Source organism: Rhipicephalus microplus, chromosome 2, assembly GCF_043290135.1.
Source record: "Rhipicephalus microplus isolate Deutch F79 chromosome 2, USDA_Rmic, whole genome shotgun sequence".
Classification (NCBI taxonomy): Eukaryota; Metazoa; Arthropoda; class Arachnida; order Ixodida; family Ixodidae; genus Rhipicephalus; species Rhipicephalus microplus.
Window position 1 is genome coordinate 81,701,881 of NC_134701.1, and position 19,269 is coordinate 81,721,149.

The 19,269-nt window shown below is 48.2% G+C and overlaps 1 protein-coding gene across 1 annotated transcript in view; it reads right to left on the bottom strand.

Moving 5' to 3' along the window:
- The window catches only part of LOC142796302 (glutamate receptor-like), a 184,008-nt gene that overhangs the window by 123,533 nt on the left and 41,206 nt on the right, over nt 1–19,269 (bottom strand). The window contains exon 6 of the mRNA XM_075886595.1: nt 3,469–3,624. Coding sequence (XP_075742710.1) covers nt 3,469–3,624 — 156 coding nt within the window. The remainder of the gene's footprint in view (nt 1–3,468; nt 3,625–19,269) is intronic.

A 19,269-nucleotide genomic window follows, 5' to 3' on the forward strand; every position in this document is an offset into this window, starting at 1 on the left:
CTGGAGGCCTATGGAAGTCTCAACGGGCGGAGAGAGCGGAACGGCTACCGACGGTCAACCAGCATCCCTCCTTCCGAGCCGCGCTGACGGCTCAAAACTCCGAATGCATTGTCTGGCGGCGGGGGTGCTGTTGTGCCACAGACATGTTCCTCGTTCGGGAGCACGTCTCACAAGATCGAGCCCTGTTTCGACGAACTGTCTCTTCCCCTCCCAGCGCTGCCTTCCGTGCAGAAGAACCGTGCAGTTCCGGGGATAACGTCGCTTCCTCCGCCGAACCACTTTGCAGTTCCGGGTTTGGCTACGTCTCCCCTTCCGAGCCCGAGAACTGGTCTCGCAGAAGAGTCCAAAACACTATTTAAGGCCGTGCCGGCCCCATGTTTAGGAGATTTTGCCCCAGCTGACGTTGTCGTGCTGGCCGGCTTTGTACAAACGACAACCTGCTACAGTAAACGCTACTTTTGTTGCTGTTTTCAAAACGGATTGCCTCCCTGTTTCGCCTTCGGGCTAAGGCTTCAGCGAAGTCCGCTCGACGGCTCACCGCTCTTCGCCACCGCTACCATCGCGACAGAGCAAACTTCCTAACAACGTCCATGCGTCTACAAAGAGAATACATGTACACTACATCTAAACAACATGAATGTGCCTCTTTGTGCAAAACAAATGCAGAAAGACAACACATTCTAGTCATAATTTACTGTTTTCTGTTGTAAGGCATTAATTGTTCTCTGCGACAAATGATGTAGAGCAGATATGGAAAATTGCACAAATTAATAAAATTTCTTCTCTGCAAAAAAGTATGCCAAACTTGGGTATTCATTGTCTTCCTGAGGAGGCTATTACATGTCTTAACAAAATAGTAAAAGCGAGGATGGGTACGTTATCTATTGGTTGGTCAGACCCTAACTTGCTGGGCCGTGAAAAGGCTCCAGTGGCCACTCTTTATATAGAATGTTTTTGTATGTGCAACTAATGTTCCTCCTCCCGCCAAAACACAATGTTGCAAGACGAAAATGCCACCCTATTGCGCCATTGTGACCGGGAGGGCCTTTCGATGCTATCGTTTCGACAGATAGAATGCGTGCGCTTGCCTTGCTGCGTTGTAGTTGTCGAATACGGCAGCTTTGCTTTCGCAGCACCACTTGCATCGTCCCCCATGGCTGCACCGATTCTTATACACAAGTTTACGACGCCAATTAGACACGAGAGTGCCACCGGGGGCACCGATTTGTAATTTGCTCACCCGCATTCTAAGCTCTTACCGCTTCTTTAAGCACTAAGCTTAAAAACAAAGAGAATCACACACGGTGTTCACAGCAAAAGAGCAGAAAATGCGGAGTCCTAGCAGGGAACACAACCCGGCATCCTATGAGCGATGTCATCATGTTCATGTAAGTAGCGCCACGGTGTGTCCTCGAGGCCATCCTCCACTGCGTGTATGACTGGCTCCAACTCATTCCTCAGAATATGGCCCGGCGTCAGAGTCACCACGAAGCATGTAAATGCAACAGGCGTGAAATGTCTCTGCCGGTGACATCCAGCATCGGCGTCAGCACGAATCAGTAGATGCATCAAGCGTTGTAATTTGTGCATTAGCGTCGTCCAGCGGCGGCGTCAACACGAAACAGTAGATGTGCCAAGCGTGAATTGTGTTTGTCAGTGGCGTCCAGCGTCGGCATCTACACGAAACAGTAGATGCGTTGCAAGCGTGAAGTGTGACCGTTGGTGTCGTCTAGCATCGGCGTCAACACGAAGCAGTAGAGGCGTCAAGCGTGAAATGCAAACGTTGGTGTTGTCCAGCATCGAGGTCAACATGAAGCATTAGATACATCAAAGTACGAGGTTGAAGAAAAAATCACAGCATATCCACGAGGTGAATGATGACAAGTGGGGTGAAACTGACAGACGGACGTATGAACGGACGCGTGGTTGGACGGGCGGATGCATGGACAGATGAAGACATGGGTGGATAGACACACGGATGGACGCACGGACTGGTGCAACGTACGGATGGGCGGAAGGATTCACAGAAGCACAGACGGATGCACGGATGGTCACGCTTCCACCTTGATGCATGTAACGTGCTGACGCTGGACGACGCCACCAACGGTTACGTTTCGGGCTTTGCGTGTATACGTGTTGACGCCGATGCAGGACGCCACCGATGGTTACATTGCACGCTTGATGCACCTAAGGGTTCGTGTTGACACCGACGCTGGACGATGCCACCGACAGTAACGTTTTGAGCTTGATGCATTTAACGTGTTGATTCCGAAGCTGGATACCCCTGACGGTTACATTTCGTGCTTGATGCACAAGTGTTCGTGTTGACGCCGACGCTGAACGACGCCACTAGCTTACGTACGTTTCACGCTTGATTCATATAACGTGTGGATGGTGACGCTGGACACCGCCGATGGTTACGTTTCGAGCTTGATCAATGTAACGTGTTGACGCCGATGCTGGACGCCACCATTGGTAACATTTCGTGCTTGATGCATATAAGAATTAATGTTGACGCTGACGCTGGACGATGCCGCTGACAGTAACGTTTTGAGCTTGATACATGTAGCGTGTTGACTGCAACGCTGAACACCACCAACAGTTACGTTTTGAGCTTCATGCATGTAACGGGAGGCGTTGGTAACGTGTTGACGCTGATGGTGGACGGCACCGACATTTCACGCCTGATGTATAGAAGGCTTTTGCCTAAATAAGGTTTTAAGGCAGCACCCCGTTTCCTCAATTGATATAGTGAGGCAGCAGTATATATGAAGACATTGTAGTGGCTGTAGAAGTTAGGGTGACCTTCGAACCACTTTGTAGCATTGAACGTAGAATTGTTCAACACTAAACAATTCAAATCATTCTTGGCTGCATGCCAGTGTAAGGAGTGGAAGGCAAAGGGATAAACCTGTTAGTCACAGTTACCTGCGAAGAAGGTAAATGTATGCACGATGCTAACGTATGATATACAACGTCTCCATGGAAAGTGATTCAATTGGACACAAAGAAATGCCCCGTCAACAACAACAACAAAAAATCAAACCAAAAAGCTTTTCTACGTTGTTTCCAGCGTTGGTAAAGAACTATCACTGTCCATCGAGCCGTAAGATGCATAATATCAATGACGTGCATTGAAACATTAACTTTCCAAACCACACGTAATGTGCATTTTTGGGTACTTTTCTGTGCTAAACAATTAAAATTTGACAGCTTCAACTTTAATGTTCTGGCACCTTCATCGCAAAACAATGAAGATAGCTGCAGCTGTGCGAGCAGCTTCTTGTGAAGCGGATGGTTTTATTCTGACACATGATTACAGAGATTGCGGAGTGCGTTTTTGCTACAACCCAACAAACGATGCTCAATACTTTAAATATTATGTCAGCTTTCTTATCGATGAAGCAGTGTGCGCATGGCGTACTTTGTAGAGGAATGCTAGGGTGCGGATAAAGAGGTTAGGCAAACCTTGTAGGTGAAGGATCCTCGGTCTGCAATGACGACCGCCTTTCCGCGTACCACTTGCTCGAGTATCGGTTGACCATAGATGCGGTGCAGTTCTGTCTGGCCGCCATAGCGCATGATGCGCTCGAAAACCTTCTGGTACGCCGGGTTGCGGGAGTCCTGTAATTAGGATAATGCAGCATGTGTCACGCGAACATGCTTTCTGTATCCTGCGATATTATTTGAACCTTTAGTGCTGAAACGACAAAGGACGATAACAAGACCTGCGCTCCTTCCATACCTGTCTTTTTAGTGCTACAGCTTCATTAAACGTCCCAACCAACTGAATAAAAAAGTTTATACTCTTGATGACGAGGAAGTGTAAAACTAGGAGTTTCAATGAAGCGAATGGTTCGGCAAGGGGATGTTGTTAAAGAGAGTGTGCTGGCCCACATCAACGTGAAGCTTGACTTCTGTATCGCCTTTGGCTGGCAGTTGTTTCATGAAAGCATATACCTCGTTAATCAGTTTGACTGACAGTGTGCCATGCGATGTTTGCGGCATCGGTGAAAATATCGAACAGCTGCGGTGCCACTGTCCTCGATTTGCCTCAGAGAGGCAAGTATTTGCCAACGCGTTGCGGCGACTGGATGAGCGACCACTTTTTGTGCAGGTGCTATAACAGCATTATCTACATCCCTCGACAGCTCACAAGGTAGTGAAAGGCCATTTGTGTTTTTTGAGAACGACGGGTTTGTGTGAACGCCTCTCACTTATGGTAGAGTTTTACGCGCTGCAGTGGATTTACTGCAAGTTTACCTCTTTTTTTTCTGTCCTTTTCTTCCCTTTTTCTTATTTTCCCCTTCTCCAATCTCTCCGTGTTGGGTAGCCAATTGGATGTCTTTCTGGTTAAGCTCCCTGCTTACTCCCTTTGTCTGTTTCCTGCCTTCGAAGCTATTTGTTGTGGATCCATAGTGATTTTTTCTGTGCAATATCAACATCACAACGTAGAAGACAGGAGCAAGTGCTAATATTAAGTGACGTCAATTATTACGTCACTCCGCTCTTTATATGAAACAGATACCGGAAGGCAATGCATTGTGTCTACCATGCGCAAAAACTGCCATAGCTAGGCGTACTTAGCGCACTCACAATAGCGCGTGCAAAAATGAAAATTCTGTGCTAAACAAGATTGCAGAATTGACACTAATGCACTGCAAACCTAATAATTGCATGTAAAATGCTTGCGATCCTTCTCGGTTGGTGATGTTTCTGCTCTTATTTAAGATAGTGGTTAGTGTATTCAAAGCATGACAATTGCATTCTGGTCCCGCCACGGTGGTCAAGTGGCTAACGTAGGCGGCTGCTGACCCGCAGATCATGGGATCGAATCTCGGCTTTGGTGGCTGCGTTTTCGATGGAGGGGAAAGTGCTGTAGGCCCATGTGCTCGGATTTGGGTGCACGTTAAAGAACCCTAGGTCGTCGAAATATCCGGAGCCCTCCACTACGGCGACTCTCAAAATCATGTGGCGGTTTTGGCACGTTAAATCCTACTTTGCAGTGTTCATATAAATGGGAGCCTACAGCGATCGTTCACACATCAGCGGGACTGACCTACATTGACCTTGCCACAAGGGAGTGCGATCTTGTAGAGGGCATACACATATGACTGGTGCAAACATGATAATCCAGAGACGCATGTCATGTAAGAACATGACAGCATATCCACGCTCATAGCGTAGTCGTGGGCGTTTTGCTAGCTCCACGCATAATAAATTTGGCATCACGTGACGTGAATAGGTGACAGAGGTAAACGACACATCCAAACATAATAGTAATCACACGGAAGTCATGTACGGCATCATTTACATCCACCTCGTAACGTTGTGCTGATTTTAAAGTGACATATCAACCTTTCTCATTCGTGCTTCGCATATCATCGATTCCCAGTGTACGTGGGATCTGCCAATTTTTTGTTGTCCTCAGAATCATCGCCATGAAAAACGTGTTTGCCCGAATTGCATAAATTTAGATTAGCTTTGCGCGTTCTTTAACCCTTGCTAGTGTTCACGTAAGAGGTGGAGGCCTGATTTTTATTCTTTTGCACAAAAGAAAAAAAGCGCGTCATTGTTGATCGAGTTGTATTGAGGTAGCTTAGTTACTGGTGTCATGTTCGCATTGACGCGTGTGTACAACAAGCGCGCAAGGACTTCAATGCAGACGTCTCAGAAATGCACTTTTTTATAGTTAAAAATTGGCAGATGCCGTACATTACCTCCGTGTCTTGACTATCATGTTTGGATGCGTCGTTTACCTTTGTCACCTATTCACGTCACGTGATACCAAATTTAGTATGTGTGGAGCTAGCGAAACGCCTGCGAGTACACTACAAGCGTGGTATGTTGTCATGTTCTTACAAGACACGCGTGTCAGGATTATCATGTTTGCACCAGTCATATATTTCGTCATCCATTGAATTCACCTAACAACAAGAAGAAGAAGCTGCGTGGTGGCTGTGCTACTTCGTTCGTCTTCGCATAGTTTTTCATATTTTATGTGCCCCGCTGCGCTTCCTCTTGCACACTGAGTTTCTGAGCGTCAGACATGATCCCAGCAAGGGGTGCGGTGCCCTAGGGACCGACCCGCCGAAGCCTCCTGAGCTTCAGCCTGGTATCACGCCAGACCAAACACATCAAATGGAAGAGGCGGCAATCAGCATAGGGACAACCAATGGCGCAGGGCAGCAGCATCCAACGGCTGGCTACAAGTCAGATATATACTCCTTGTTCTGCAAGTCTCTCGCTACAACCTGGCCACGACCCTCCCATGAAACGCGTCTCCTGCCGCGACATAAATCTGCCTGAGGGTCCAGATGATGACTTTTCTGACATGTCTGAGTACTCTGCCACTATTACGTACATGGATGCTTCCGCGCCTTCTTGCTATGGTTCGGAAAAACACGTCGATGTACCACCTAACAAACGCTGCCGCCGATCGAAGAGGTCGCACATGCCGCCTAGCTCTCTGCCAGCAGAAAACACACCGAAGCCAAACTTGACCATTATATTCAAGCAAAAAAACAGAGCATACTATCACACGAATAAATCCACTTGCGTTGAAAGCAGTCTTCGAAGAAGGAGCTCCAGATGGAGTACTGCAAGTACGGCCAAATGAACGTTGGAATCTTCTGGCTATAGACACCCGTAATACAGACGCTTCCAAACGTCTACTGAAAATCTCAAGCATTGCAGAAGTACAAGCCTCAAGCAGTACAAACCTACGAGCCACGACCAAGCAACTGCGCAGTAGGCGTCATCAAAGGAGTCCCAGTAGACCTTGATCAAGCAAACATCATCGCCGCCCTTCTTCATAGAGCTCCCGTCAGGTCTGTAAGGTGGCTAGGAGCGTTAGAAAACGTCCGCATTGTGTTTGTCACGAAAAGCGCTCCTGAACACGTAATGTTAAGCTATGCACGATACCAAGTGTATAAGTACTATGAGGCTCCAAGACAGTGCACCAAGTGCCAGCGTTTCGGCCATGTTGCTGGTGCTTCAAGCTACAGGCACGGTTTTCTTACTGCGGGGGCAACCACGATTGATCTGCATGTGAAAATGAGGAGCCACAGTATCCTAACTGCAAGAAAAAAACATGAATCTACGTCCACTGACTGCCCCATTCTGCGCAAAGAGAAGCGTATTCATAACTACAAGGTGGAAAACAACGTTGGGTACCGAGAGGCACAGGATGCGGTACGCCATCAACAGAAACCTCCAAGTGGTAGCCAAGCAATGATACTCACAGTAGACAAACGAACATCAGCAAATCCGCCACGGGTCGACGACACAACTGAGTTCCCGTCTCTACCGACACGTCAATCAGATCTAGCTCCATCCACCCGATGTACTCAGAAGCGTACGTCTGGCCAGTCAAACGAGTCATGGGCCTCAACTTCTTGGAGTGGACCACGCGACTACAGCGCTCGACAAGACAATGGAAACATATAATTATTGCTATCTGCACTTGTCGATGCTGTGCACAGCTTCCTCGCTCCTCCCCGGTTGCTAAGTCTATACTGACACTGTTTGATTTTCTCTCTCCTTGTCTGGTTAACGGCTGAGCCACCCAGTCAGAAGAACGTTAGAGAAAAAACAACAATGATTCAATAGAATGCCTGCAGTCTCCGCCATCGTCTTTCCGACTTCACACAATTTATATACAAGCACCACTTTCCGGTGATCGCCATCTGAGAGTCCCGAGTGCGCACCGGCATACGTCTTTCAGGATACCCCGTCACAGTCTCATCGACAGGAACAGATGTCAGTAGAGTTCTTTTAGCTGTTCACACCGATTTAACTTTCAATGTTCACCGCGTATCAGCTGACGCATCCAATGATTATGCTGCAGTGACAGTGAAGATAGACACTTTGGTATTTACGGATATTGGGCATACATACCACCTCGAACCACCTTCGGTGTGGACAGACTGCAGGACATAATAATGGAACACCTGGATCTCACATACTAACCGAGAACTTTAATGCGCATCACCTAGCCTGGGGTGGCAGGAGGACTTTAGTGTGCGGTAAACACCTTTTCGGCATCGCTCATCGAAACAACCTGGTGATTATTAATGAGGGGCAGCGAACCTTATTTAGGAATGACCAATGCAGTGCCCTGGGCGTCACCATGATCTCCACCTGCCTCATGCCTACGGTGACCAGGTTCGGTGATATTGAAAGTCATGAGGGTGCTTGACAAGTAAAAATAGGAGTGGCCACGGGAGTGACCACGTGCCCACCTACATCTCATTGGGCTACCCTATGCTAAACGCAAAACGGAGGAGGATTCGGTGCACGGAGTGGGAAGCATATAACGTTGCAGTCTAGGACGCAGAGCCATCCGAAATAACGTATGAGGAATTCGTGGCTGCTCAGAATCGAGCAAACCGAACCAGTACCAAGCATTTAGACAACCTCAAACTCACTGAATGGTCGACGTGGAGTATGAGAGGCTGCGGGCTACTCGTTGCCGATCTGAAAGACGTGCTCGTAGGACATTGTCTGCAGATGACATTCGTGAGGTCAGGCGAATGCAAAAGCGAATAAAACGCCACCTGGACAAGGTAGATAAGAGGCAATGGCGGCTTTTCTGTTCAAATCTAGAGCCAAGAAAGCCGCTGTCAAGAATATGGAGTATTGTTCGTAGCCTGAAAACCCCACCGACCCAACTGCGTCCTTTCAGCTCAGTTGCTTTGTCTCATAACAGCAGTGAGTTGGACATGGCGGAGGCTTTCTGCTCTAAGATCACTGCAGCGACTCTAGCAACGTTACCTCGTGCATCACGACAAGTTTCGACGCTGCCAAGCACTATTGAGGTAGATGAACTTTTTACTATCATGGAACTTCTTGGTGCTTTGGTACTGCTGAACAAGGCGTCATCTCCTGGACCTGATTACGTCAGCCATGCTGAGTTAACTCATTTAGGCGACAAGGCAAAGATGCGTCTACTTGCCATATTCAAAGCCAGCTGGGAGAGTGGCCGTCTTGAACCTTCCTGAAAACGAGCCAGGCAAACCTCCCACGGAACTCAACTCTTATCGCCCCATTGCTCTTCTTAGCTGCGTAGGAAAGCTCATGGAGAAGATGGTGCCGATACGCTTAGAGTGGTTGCTTTTGAATAAGAATGCATACCCCCAACAAATGTCTGGATTTAGAAAAAGACGCAGCAGCATTGACAATGTAAACAATCTCATCAACTGCGTAAAGTAAAACAAAGCAACCGGCAACATCGTTATCAGTGTATTCCTCGATGTCAAATGAGGGTTTGATAACGTGACTCATGAGTCTATCCTACACGGTCGTTAGGTGTAGGAGATCATATGTAGCTATGAATCTTGAACTACCTCAGAGACAGGACAGTCTACAAGTCCACAAAAGAAGTCGACACAACTCCACACAGAGTTAATCAAGGCGTTCCGCAGGGTGGTGTCCTCAGTCCAACCTTATTCAACATATATCTTATAGGACTAGAGAAGTGCATCCCAGCATCGGTAGAAATCTCACTTTACGCAGATAACATTTGTATATGAAGCAACGGTCACAACAGACGTTTCATACAAGCAAGATTTCAGAAAGCTCCCAACTCCATCGAAAAAGTCTTGCTCAAACGAGGTCTAATGATGTCACCAGAAAAAAGTGCCGCCATTGCTTTTACGAGGCGTGATGTCTCACACTACACATTAAATGTAGCTCATTCTCCCATTCGGTACGTGACAAATTGTACGTTTTTGGGAGTGACAATCGTGCGGCTAATGACGTGGATTCTCCACATTCGGATAATAAAGGAAAAAAGTTGCGTCATACGCGAGTATCTTTCGCTTACTAACAGGCAGTGCCTGTGGCTGTACCGTTAATGCTGTGTTACAAATGTATAACGCTCCCTGCGAAGGTCTTCTACGTTACAGCATTCCTGCGATGCATGGAATTTTCGAAACGAACATACAGGCACTGACTGGAATCCAGGCACAAGCCCTCAGAGTGTGCCTTGCCCTACCAAAGAACACATCAAGCATCGAAACCCTTGCTGAAAGTAGGCGCCTTTCAGCTCCTGTTCATTTGTAGCAGGTTTCTTCGAGTCCACTTGCGTTATACTACCAGAGCGCCGGATCATCCTCTTGCTTCAAACAGTAGCCCTGTGCGGAGCCTCCTCATGCTACATTATCAGAGAACCTCAATGCATGCAGAACCATCGTGGAAATCACCTTCGTGGACCATAGTCACTTTTATGCCTGGGTTCAAGAGCGAAAGACGCACACCTGAACCAGCACTCAGACGTTTCACTCCAGAGCATTTGGAAAACGGCTACAGAGCTTACCGTCATATTGCCACAAGGCAGTAGTGGCAATTACGCTGACGGATCTGTTACGTCTACATCGTCCGCCATTGACGTCTGGATTTGATCTGCCAATGTCACCATCTCTGCCCCTCTCAGTCACGGCACCTCATCTACAGCCACTGAACAGGCTGCACTGCAGGCTGCCAATAATTACATCATTTATCAGGCAGCCGACTCCTAGTTCATCTTCACTGATTTAAGAGCAGCGCTGCAGTCACTGAGATCTCCATGCACACAGGACCAACTCATCATGGACATCAAACGCCTATGCAAGAAAGCCTGTGGCCTCCATCACCGCATTGTTCTGCAGTGGATACCTGCCCACTGCGGAAAACAAGGCAATAACCGGGCTGATGACGCTGCCAAAGCTGGACACGATACTTCAGCAGAAATCATCGAGATACCTTCCTCGAGGCAAGACGCAGCGACGCTAGTGCCGGCACACGCCTGGCGCCCCCAGCGATCCCTCTGGACAGACCCTAGCCAACAGTATAGACCTCTGTACAAGATTGATCCATCGTGTGACTTCAGGAAGCCGCGAAATCTCAACAGGCAAGATGAAACGTGTTTGCACCGCATCCGATTAAACGTTGCATATACGAACTACTTCAGGAACAAAATTGGACTGTCCGACTCAGCCTTTTGTGCCCAATGTAACGTCGTTGAACACATCAATCATGTCCTTTGTGAGTGTGCGAAATACGCATCAGAGAGACAGTTTCTGAAGATGGGCTTGAAAATGCAACTGGACACAAATTTAGAGTTTAAAAATGTTCTAGGACAGTGGCAGAACACCTCCAGTGCGTTAGACTCTACAAAAGTGCTACTGACATTCTTACGGGCCACAGGCTTGAACGAAACATTGTAAATTGTGCAGTGCGTGTGAGTGACTTTATGTGTTATGTGACTGTTATGTGTGTATGTAATTGTATGTGTTGCGTGTTTATCATTGTATATATCACTGTCATCACTCAGAAACTGGAGTAGCCTGTCAGGTGAAAAACCAGGCAAACCTCTCCATCTTTCAACGCAAGTTAACTTCCTCACCACAGCTCACAGTTGACTCTCATTTGATTAATATCAGCGACAGTGTATCTTTTATTAGCATTCACCTCGACGCTAACCTTAACTTCGCTCTGCATATTGCTCATATTAGAAAAACGGCACCAGTCGGCATTCGCGCATTAATCAAAGCTCGCTCATATTTTTCTCATAAAGCACTCCTTTCACTTTACTTCACATTTATTCATTCTCATATCACTTATGGCATCGCATTATACGGGAATACTTACCAGTGTCATCTTTCATCCGTACGACATCTATAAAATTGAGCCATTTGCGCTATTTTTAACTGTTCTCGCGACAGAAGTGCCGCTCCCCTTCTTCAATGCGATGAAATCCTAACTGTTAGCTATCTATTCAGGTTTAATCTAAATATGTTTCTGCATAAACAAATAATAAATCAACTTTCTGCTAATTTCACTGATCCTAAGATGTTAGTCAATACTAACACAACCAGGTTTGCGTATAATAATAACTTTTTACTTCCTAAGGTTCGTACTAACTATGGTAAATCATCTTCTCTCTTCTGTACCATCACCATATAGAAAAATTTGCCCACTTCGCTAAAATGCAAAGTTTCTTTTTTTCATTTAAAAACTCATTAGAAGAGTACCTGTTAAATAGTTGATCTATCTTCTTCGTGTTGTTTTATGCTGTATTATTTGTTTTTTAATTCCGTGCCTTTTTGTTTTCATTCTGCTTTGTATATTTTTCCTTCTACGATTCTAGAAGCTGCTTGCGCTTTTATTATTTGTAATCATCACCGAGGGTCCCGTTGCAGTCGTGTACTTTGGCACCCTTGTCTGTATATTTTACTCCCTGTAACATCCTTTTATGACATAATAATAAACTGATTGATTGATTGATTAAAATAATTCTCTCTCTCTCTCTCTCTCTAATTTGGTATATGTGGAGCTGGCAAAACGGCCGCAAGCACATCATGAAGGGCCCAATACACTCCAATGTAGTGTTGACGCGCGCTCACGCTCAGCACAGCGACGCTAAGTTAACAAAACCCGAGCACTCTATAGTTTGACGCCAGGCGCGACCGGCGCGACGAGCGTCCGTCGGCGCAGCGCGACGGCAACCGGCGCGCAATGCGACGTGCTGCCTTTCGTGCCGGTGCTTTACCCAAACAGCACTGCGTCTCCCTCTTTTCGTGGCGGAGAGACGCTGGACGCGCTGAAACAACGCAGCGCAGCGCACGCCTGCGAGTATATAACAGGACCAGCGCCCGGCGTGGCAACGCCGGCGTCACGCAACGAAATGAACGCCGGCAAGCACCCACAGCGCGTCACGTCAAAATGTATCGGCGCCTTGAGTGTGGCATGTAGTCATGTTCTCACATGACAAGAATCTCATGATTATCATGTTTGCACCAGTCACATACCTTGGTCATTCGTTGACGTCACGTAATAGCTAATTTGGCACATGTGAAGCTAGGGAAACGGCCGCCAACGAGTCATGAGTTTGGCATGTAGTCATGTTGTTACATGACATGCATGTCGTGATTATCATGTTTGGATGTGTCGTTTACCTATGTTGTCCATTCGCGTCACGTAATAGCAAGTTTGGTACATGTGAAGCTAGTGAAACGGCCGCGAGCGCATCATGAGCGTAGCTAGTAGTCATATTGTTACATGACACGCATCGCATGTTTATCATGTTTGCACCAGTATCATACCTTCGCCACCCATTCACGTCCCGTGATACCAAATTTGGGATAAGGGAAGCTAGCGAACGGCCGCCAGAGCATCATGAGCGTGGCATGTAGTCGTGTTGTTACATGAGACGCATATCATAATTTTCGTGTTAGGGTCAGTCACTTGTGTTTGCCATGCAATCATGTCATACCATACAAGTTTTGCAACGTTCCATGTGAACGAAACCACCGCAAGAACTACAAGACCATGTAATATAAATCATGACATTCATGACATACATATAATGATTTTCAAGTTATGACTAGTCAGATATGTTCTTAATACAGTCATGTTATGCCATACCAAGTTTAATATCGATACCATTATCGAAACGGCCAGGAGAGCTATAAGTCGTAGGCACCTAGATAGATAGATAGATAGATAGATAGATAGATAGATAGATAGATAGATAGATAGATAGATAGATAGATAGATAGATAGATAGATAGAAAGATAGATAGATAGATAGATACGCTCAATGTCGCCGAAGTTCGCTAAGAAATGGTTCGCATTTAAAAACGTATGATTCTAGCATGGCTGCATGTCAATTTTAATGCAATAGCATTAAACAGCTTATTTTGTAGAAATTCCAACGTCGTTGGTTGTGAGCGAGACGTCATCATATTTGCGTAACCGTAAAATTTATAAAGATATAAATACAATATACCATAAAAATCCAACGTATGAGGGGATATAACCAGGATCGTTTGCATGGCCTAAGAAGGTGTTCTGCAATACAACCACGCCTTTTCCCCCCTCTAACATGACATTTATTACAAATGTGGCTTACGTATATACATAGCGAACGATATACATAAGGCCACTTCGACAATTGTGCAATGAAGATTGCAAACCAAATTTTATTGGCCGCGAGATCGAGCATATTCGGCGCCTGGTGGCAACTGGCCGAAATAGTGAAGTGTGGATTGATCCTTGCGTCGTCCGCTAGCCACGTCGTATTCCTATGTGCGAGTACGTCATGCACGTTTTCAAAGTGTGATTTGTCCTGTCATTTCAGTGCGAGTGTAACTGTTTCAACGTATCCCTGAAACGACGTACGAAAGCATTGGGTCTTGCTCGGCTGCTAATGCATTGTAATAAAATAGGCGAGTGCTATTTCCATAGTGCTGTTTACTGTCATCGTGCACTCCATTCAGCAGAAGAATTTCAGAGTGGGTGCCGCTTTTGTTTCAAGAACATCGCGAAATGCTCTTGGCATCCTCCAGATTATGAGGACTATTAAATACTGTGTGAATGCAGTGTTTTGTAGCGACTCAGATGTAAAAAAAAGAAAACAGGCTCAAGGGCGCGCAATTGCGCGCTGTTGCAAGGTGTACAACAACGGCACTGTAGCAACTGTAGTTTTATCCATAGTGCGATGAGTCTTAGTTGTGTTATTCGGGCTGTGGTACCACTACATATTGTAACGGTAGGATGAGAACGACGAAGAAGACAAAGAGGAGGACGATGTTGTCAGATCTGTGAGCCAACTGGGCGCCATCTTGTCCACCACCGAGTTTATTCCTCGTTTTATAAAGTAAAGTTATTCTCCCGTAACATCATTGGTGGGAGGTGCGGGGTACTCACTTCACGCAAAACGGAGCTTCGTAGCGGGCGCCTAGTGGTCTCCCCCATGGCGACTGCAGTCAACAATGCCGACCCTTCCCCGTCTACCGTGCCTTCTCCAACTACGTCCGTGCTTTCTCCAACTGGACCGTCAACCCTCATCTTGGAGCCCCCGAGAGATCCAGGTACCTTTTCTGGCACTGATGGCGTTGACGTAGAAGCCTGGCTGAAGTCATTCGAACGAGTGGGTGTACGTATGCGATGGGATCCAACGCTCATGCTGGCCAACGTGATTTTTTATCTCAGAGGTACCGCAAAGGTCTGGTACGAGACGCACGAGGAAGAACTGACTAGCTGGGAGTTATGCAAGCAAAAGCTCCGGGAGCTATTTGGCAGGCCTGTGGGAAGTCAACGCGCCGCCCAAAACGAGCTCGCACGTCGAGTTCAGACGTGCACCGAATCATACCTCACGTACATTCAGGACGTGCTCGCTTTGTGCCGCAAGGTAGACTCGCAGATGTCCGAAGCCGATAAGGTTGGCCATATTATTAAGGGCATAGCAGATGACGCCTTTCACCTTCTTGTGTTCAAGAATTCATCTACGGTCCACGACATTATTTCTGAATGCCGGCGCTTTGAAGAAGCGAAGAGCCGCCGTGTTCTCCACCAGTTTGCCCGGCTTCCAAACACGGCTGCAACGTCCACATGCGAAGACCCTCGCCTGCCTTCTACGGAAAGTCCCGGTGACGTTGTCCGTATTGTCCGTCGGGAAATAGAAGCCGCAGCTCCACTCGTGTCAGCCTCCCCCAACTCCGAAAGCTATCACGCCACCGTCTCTCTCATACAGACCGTCGTGAGGCAAGAACTGGCCAACGCCGGCTTAAACGTCTGCTCCATTCATCGTCCAGACTACGCCACACCAAATCCACCCGTGACTGTCCCGCCCAACCGACGTTTTTCTGCCAGCCCACATTATCGCGACCCGGCGGTATGGCGCACCCCAGACGACCGGCCGATATGCTTCAATTGCGGTCGTATAGGCCACATTTCGCGTCACTGCCGTGCTTGGTCCAGCTCTGCTCCGTGGCCTCACCCTCCGCCCCATCGCCCACCTGTCTGGAATTCACGCTCATCACCGAAAACAGAGCCGCTAACGCCTGAGAATTCCTCGCGCCCCCGATCCAGCCGCTCCCCTTCGCCACAACGCCGTTTCTCCCGCTCGCCCCCATCTCGCCGATCGCCGTCCCCAAGCTCGTTCCGGCGTTCACCTCCGGAAAACTGACGGGAGCAGCTCTTGGAGGTGATGCTGCAATACCGACCCGATCCCAAAATCCTCTACTGACCTTGCCCGCACATCAGAACCTTATCAATGTTGACGTCGACGGTGTACCTACTACAGCCCTCATTGACACTGGCGCACACGTGTCTATCATGAACGCTGACCTTAGAGCACGGCTGAAGAAAGTCCTTACTCCTGGCCCAACTCCTGTGGTCCGAACGGCCGATGGTGGAAAAGTCCCCGTAATTGGTGTGTGCTCAGCTCGCGTCAGCGTCGCCGGACACCACACATCAGTTCTGTTTTATGTTTTAGAACACTGCCCTAATGACATAATTTTGGGCCAAGACTTTTTGTCTGAACATTCGGCCTTGATAGACTGCTCTGCCGGTATAGTGCAACTCGCTCTACCTAATGTTGTTGATCCTCCAAGTTGCCCTCCAAGTCGGCTTTGTTCTACAGAACACCTGCGTCTCCCTCAACGAACAGTAGCTTACATAGGCGTCTCCCCTGTTCCACCTGTCCCAGACGGTGTTTATATTGTGTCCCCCAATGTTGACGTCCTGCTTTCGCACAACGTTGCGTTTCCTCACACCGTCATCACTATTACGGCCAATGCATCCTGCCTACCCTTAGTGAATTTTTCACTATGTACACAAGTCCTCCCTCGTGGTATATCTCTAGCCGAGATCGTGCCGGCGGCAGAGTGCCATATTTGCACTCTAAGTTATGACAGCATCCCGAGTGCCGAAAAAACTTCGTCTACTCCTCCATCAGACCAAAGTGTGTTAACCAAGATGATTGCCCCCGACTTGCCGAAAGAACAAGCTAACGACCTGCGTTCCCTGCTTGCATCTTTTTGGGACATCTTCGACCTTGGCGACCGCCCACTCGGCCAGACGTCCGTTGTTAAGCACCGGATTGATACAGGCGATACGAGTCCAATCCATCGGAGACCCTACCGTGTTTCCCATGCAGAGCGGCGCATCATCCAACAGGAGGTCGACAAAATGCTTTCTCGGAATATCATCGAGCCTTCATGCAGTCCCTGGGCGTCCCCTGTTGTACTTGTAAAGAAGAAGGACAACAGCTGGAGATTTTGCGTCGATTATCGCCATTTAAACAAAATAACGAAGAAGGACGTCTACCCTTTACCACGCATAGACGATGCCCTGGATTGCCTTCACGGCGCAAAATATTTTTCCTCCATTGACCTCCGCTCTGGGTACTGGCAGATTGCCGTTGATGACATGGACCGTGAGAAGACGGCGTTTATCACTCCCGACGGCCTTTACGAGTTTAAAGTGATGCCATTCGGTTTATGTAATGCGCCCGCCACATTCGAACGTATGATGGACGCTCTGTTGCACGGCTTCAAGTGGTCCATCTGCCTGTGCTACCTGGACGACGTTATCGTTTTTTCGCCTTCTTTTGCGACGCACCTTGAAAGGCTATCGAAAATCTTATCTGTCTTTCGTAAGGCGGGCCTGCAACTCAATTCGGCAAAGTGCCACTTCGGCCGTCGTGAAATTTCTGTCCTCGGACACCTCGTTGATTCCGTGGGGGTTCGCCCTGATCAAGATAAAATACGCGCAGTAAGAGATTTCCCTGTACCAACCTGTACCAAAGACGTTCGCAGTTTCGTTGGCCTCTGTTCTTACTTCCGCCGCTTTGTTAAAAACTTCGCCGACGTAGCACGCCCTCTCACTCAACTTCTCAAAAAAGACGCTGGCTTCATCTGGGGCCCTGAGCAAGCAGATGCGTTTCAAAATCTAGTGTGTCTGCTTACGTCTCCGCCTATCCTCGCCCACTTTGATATTTCATCTCCAACAGAAGTTCGTACAGACGCAAGTGGCTATGGCATCGGTGCAGTCCTCGCCCAGAAACAACAAGGACGAGACCGTGTTGTTGCTTATGCCAGCCGCCTTCTTTCGCCTGCTGAAAGAAAATATTCAATAACCGAACGGGAATGTTTGGCACTTGTTTGGGCAGTCGGTAAATTTCGTCCCTATTTGTACGGCCGGCCATTCACAGTAATCACAGATCACCACGCCTTGTGCTGGCTTTCGTCCCTTAAAGACCCTTCAGGCCGTCTTGGCCGTTGGGCGCTGCGCCTTCAAGAATTTGATTACTCAGTCCTGTATAAAACCGGCCGCCTGCATCAAGATGCGGACTGCTTGTCCCGGTATCCTGTCGACCCTCCAGACGGCGACTCCTCTAAAACCACCCTTCCTATCGACGTTTTCTCTCTATCCGCGTTTCATGACATTGGAATCGAGCAGCGACGAGATACTTTCTTGGACGGTATTATCCGAAGGCTCACATCGGTAAGGCCCGACCCTTCCCTTCGAATGTTTGAAATACATGATGGTGTATTGTACCGTTGCAATATGCGTCCTGACGGCCCCGAAAGACTACTCGTCGTTCCCATTCAATTGCGTCACACTGTTCTCGCCCAGCTTCATGATGCACCTACAGCGGGTCACCTCGGCGTGTCACGGACCTACGACAGAGTTCGCCGGCGCTTCTTCTGGCCTGGCATGTACCGCGACGTCTGCCGTTATATTGCAGCCTGCGACCCTTGTCAACGACGGAAAAAACCAAATGCCCCTCCGGCCGGACGTCTTCAGCCACTGCACATCCCACAAGACCCATTCTACCGTGTTGGCGTGGACCTGCTTGGCCCTTTTCCTACGTCAGCTGCGGGTAATCGGTGGATTGCAGTAGCAACCGATTATGCTACCCGATACGCGATCACACGGGCCCTTCCAACCAGCTGTGCAACTGACGTGGCCGATTTCCTTCTGGAGGACGTCATCTTACATCATGGCGCCCCTCGACAACTCCTTACCGACCGAGGCAGCTACTTCCTTTCCAAAGTGGTTGATGACCTCCTCCGCTCCTGCGCCACTAAACACAAGCTCTCGACTGCTTACCATCCACAAACAAATGGTCTAACGGAGCGCCTCAATCGCACTCTCACAGACATGCTCTCCATGTATGTCTCCGCCGATCACCGCGACTGGGACACTACGTTACCGTTTGTAACATTCGCGTACAATTCTTCCAGACACGACACCGCTGGGTTCTCTCCTTTTTTTCTGTTGTTCGGCCGTGACCCTGCGCTACCTTTCGACACCCTCCTGCCGGCCGGACTAAATGACAAGTCTCAGTACGCTCGTGATGCAATAATGAAGGCCCAAGCGGCACGCCAAGTTGCTCGACGACGCTTACTGGACTCCCAGGACAATCAGAAGAGCGTATACGACGCCCGCCATCGTGACGTCCACTTCACACCCGGAGATCTCGTTCTGTTATGGTTC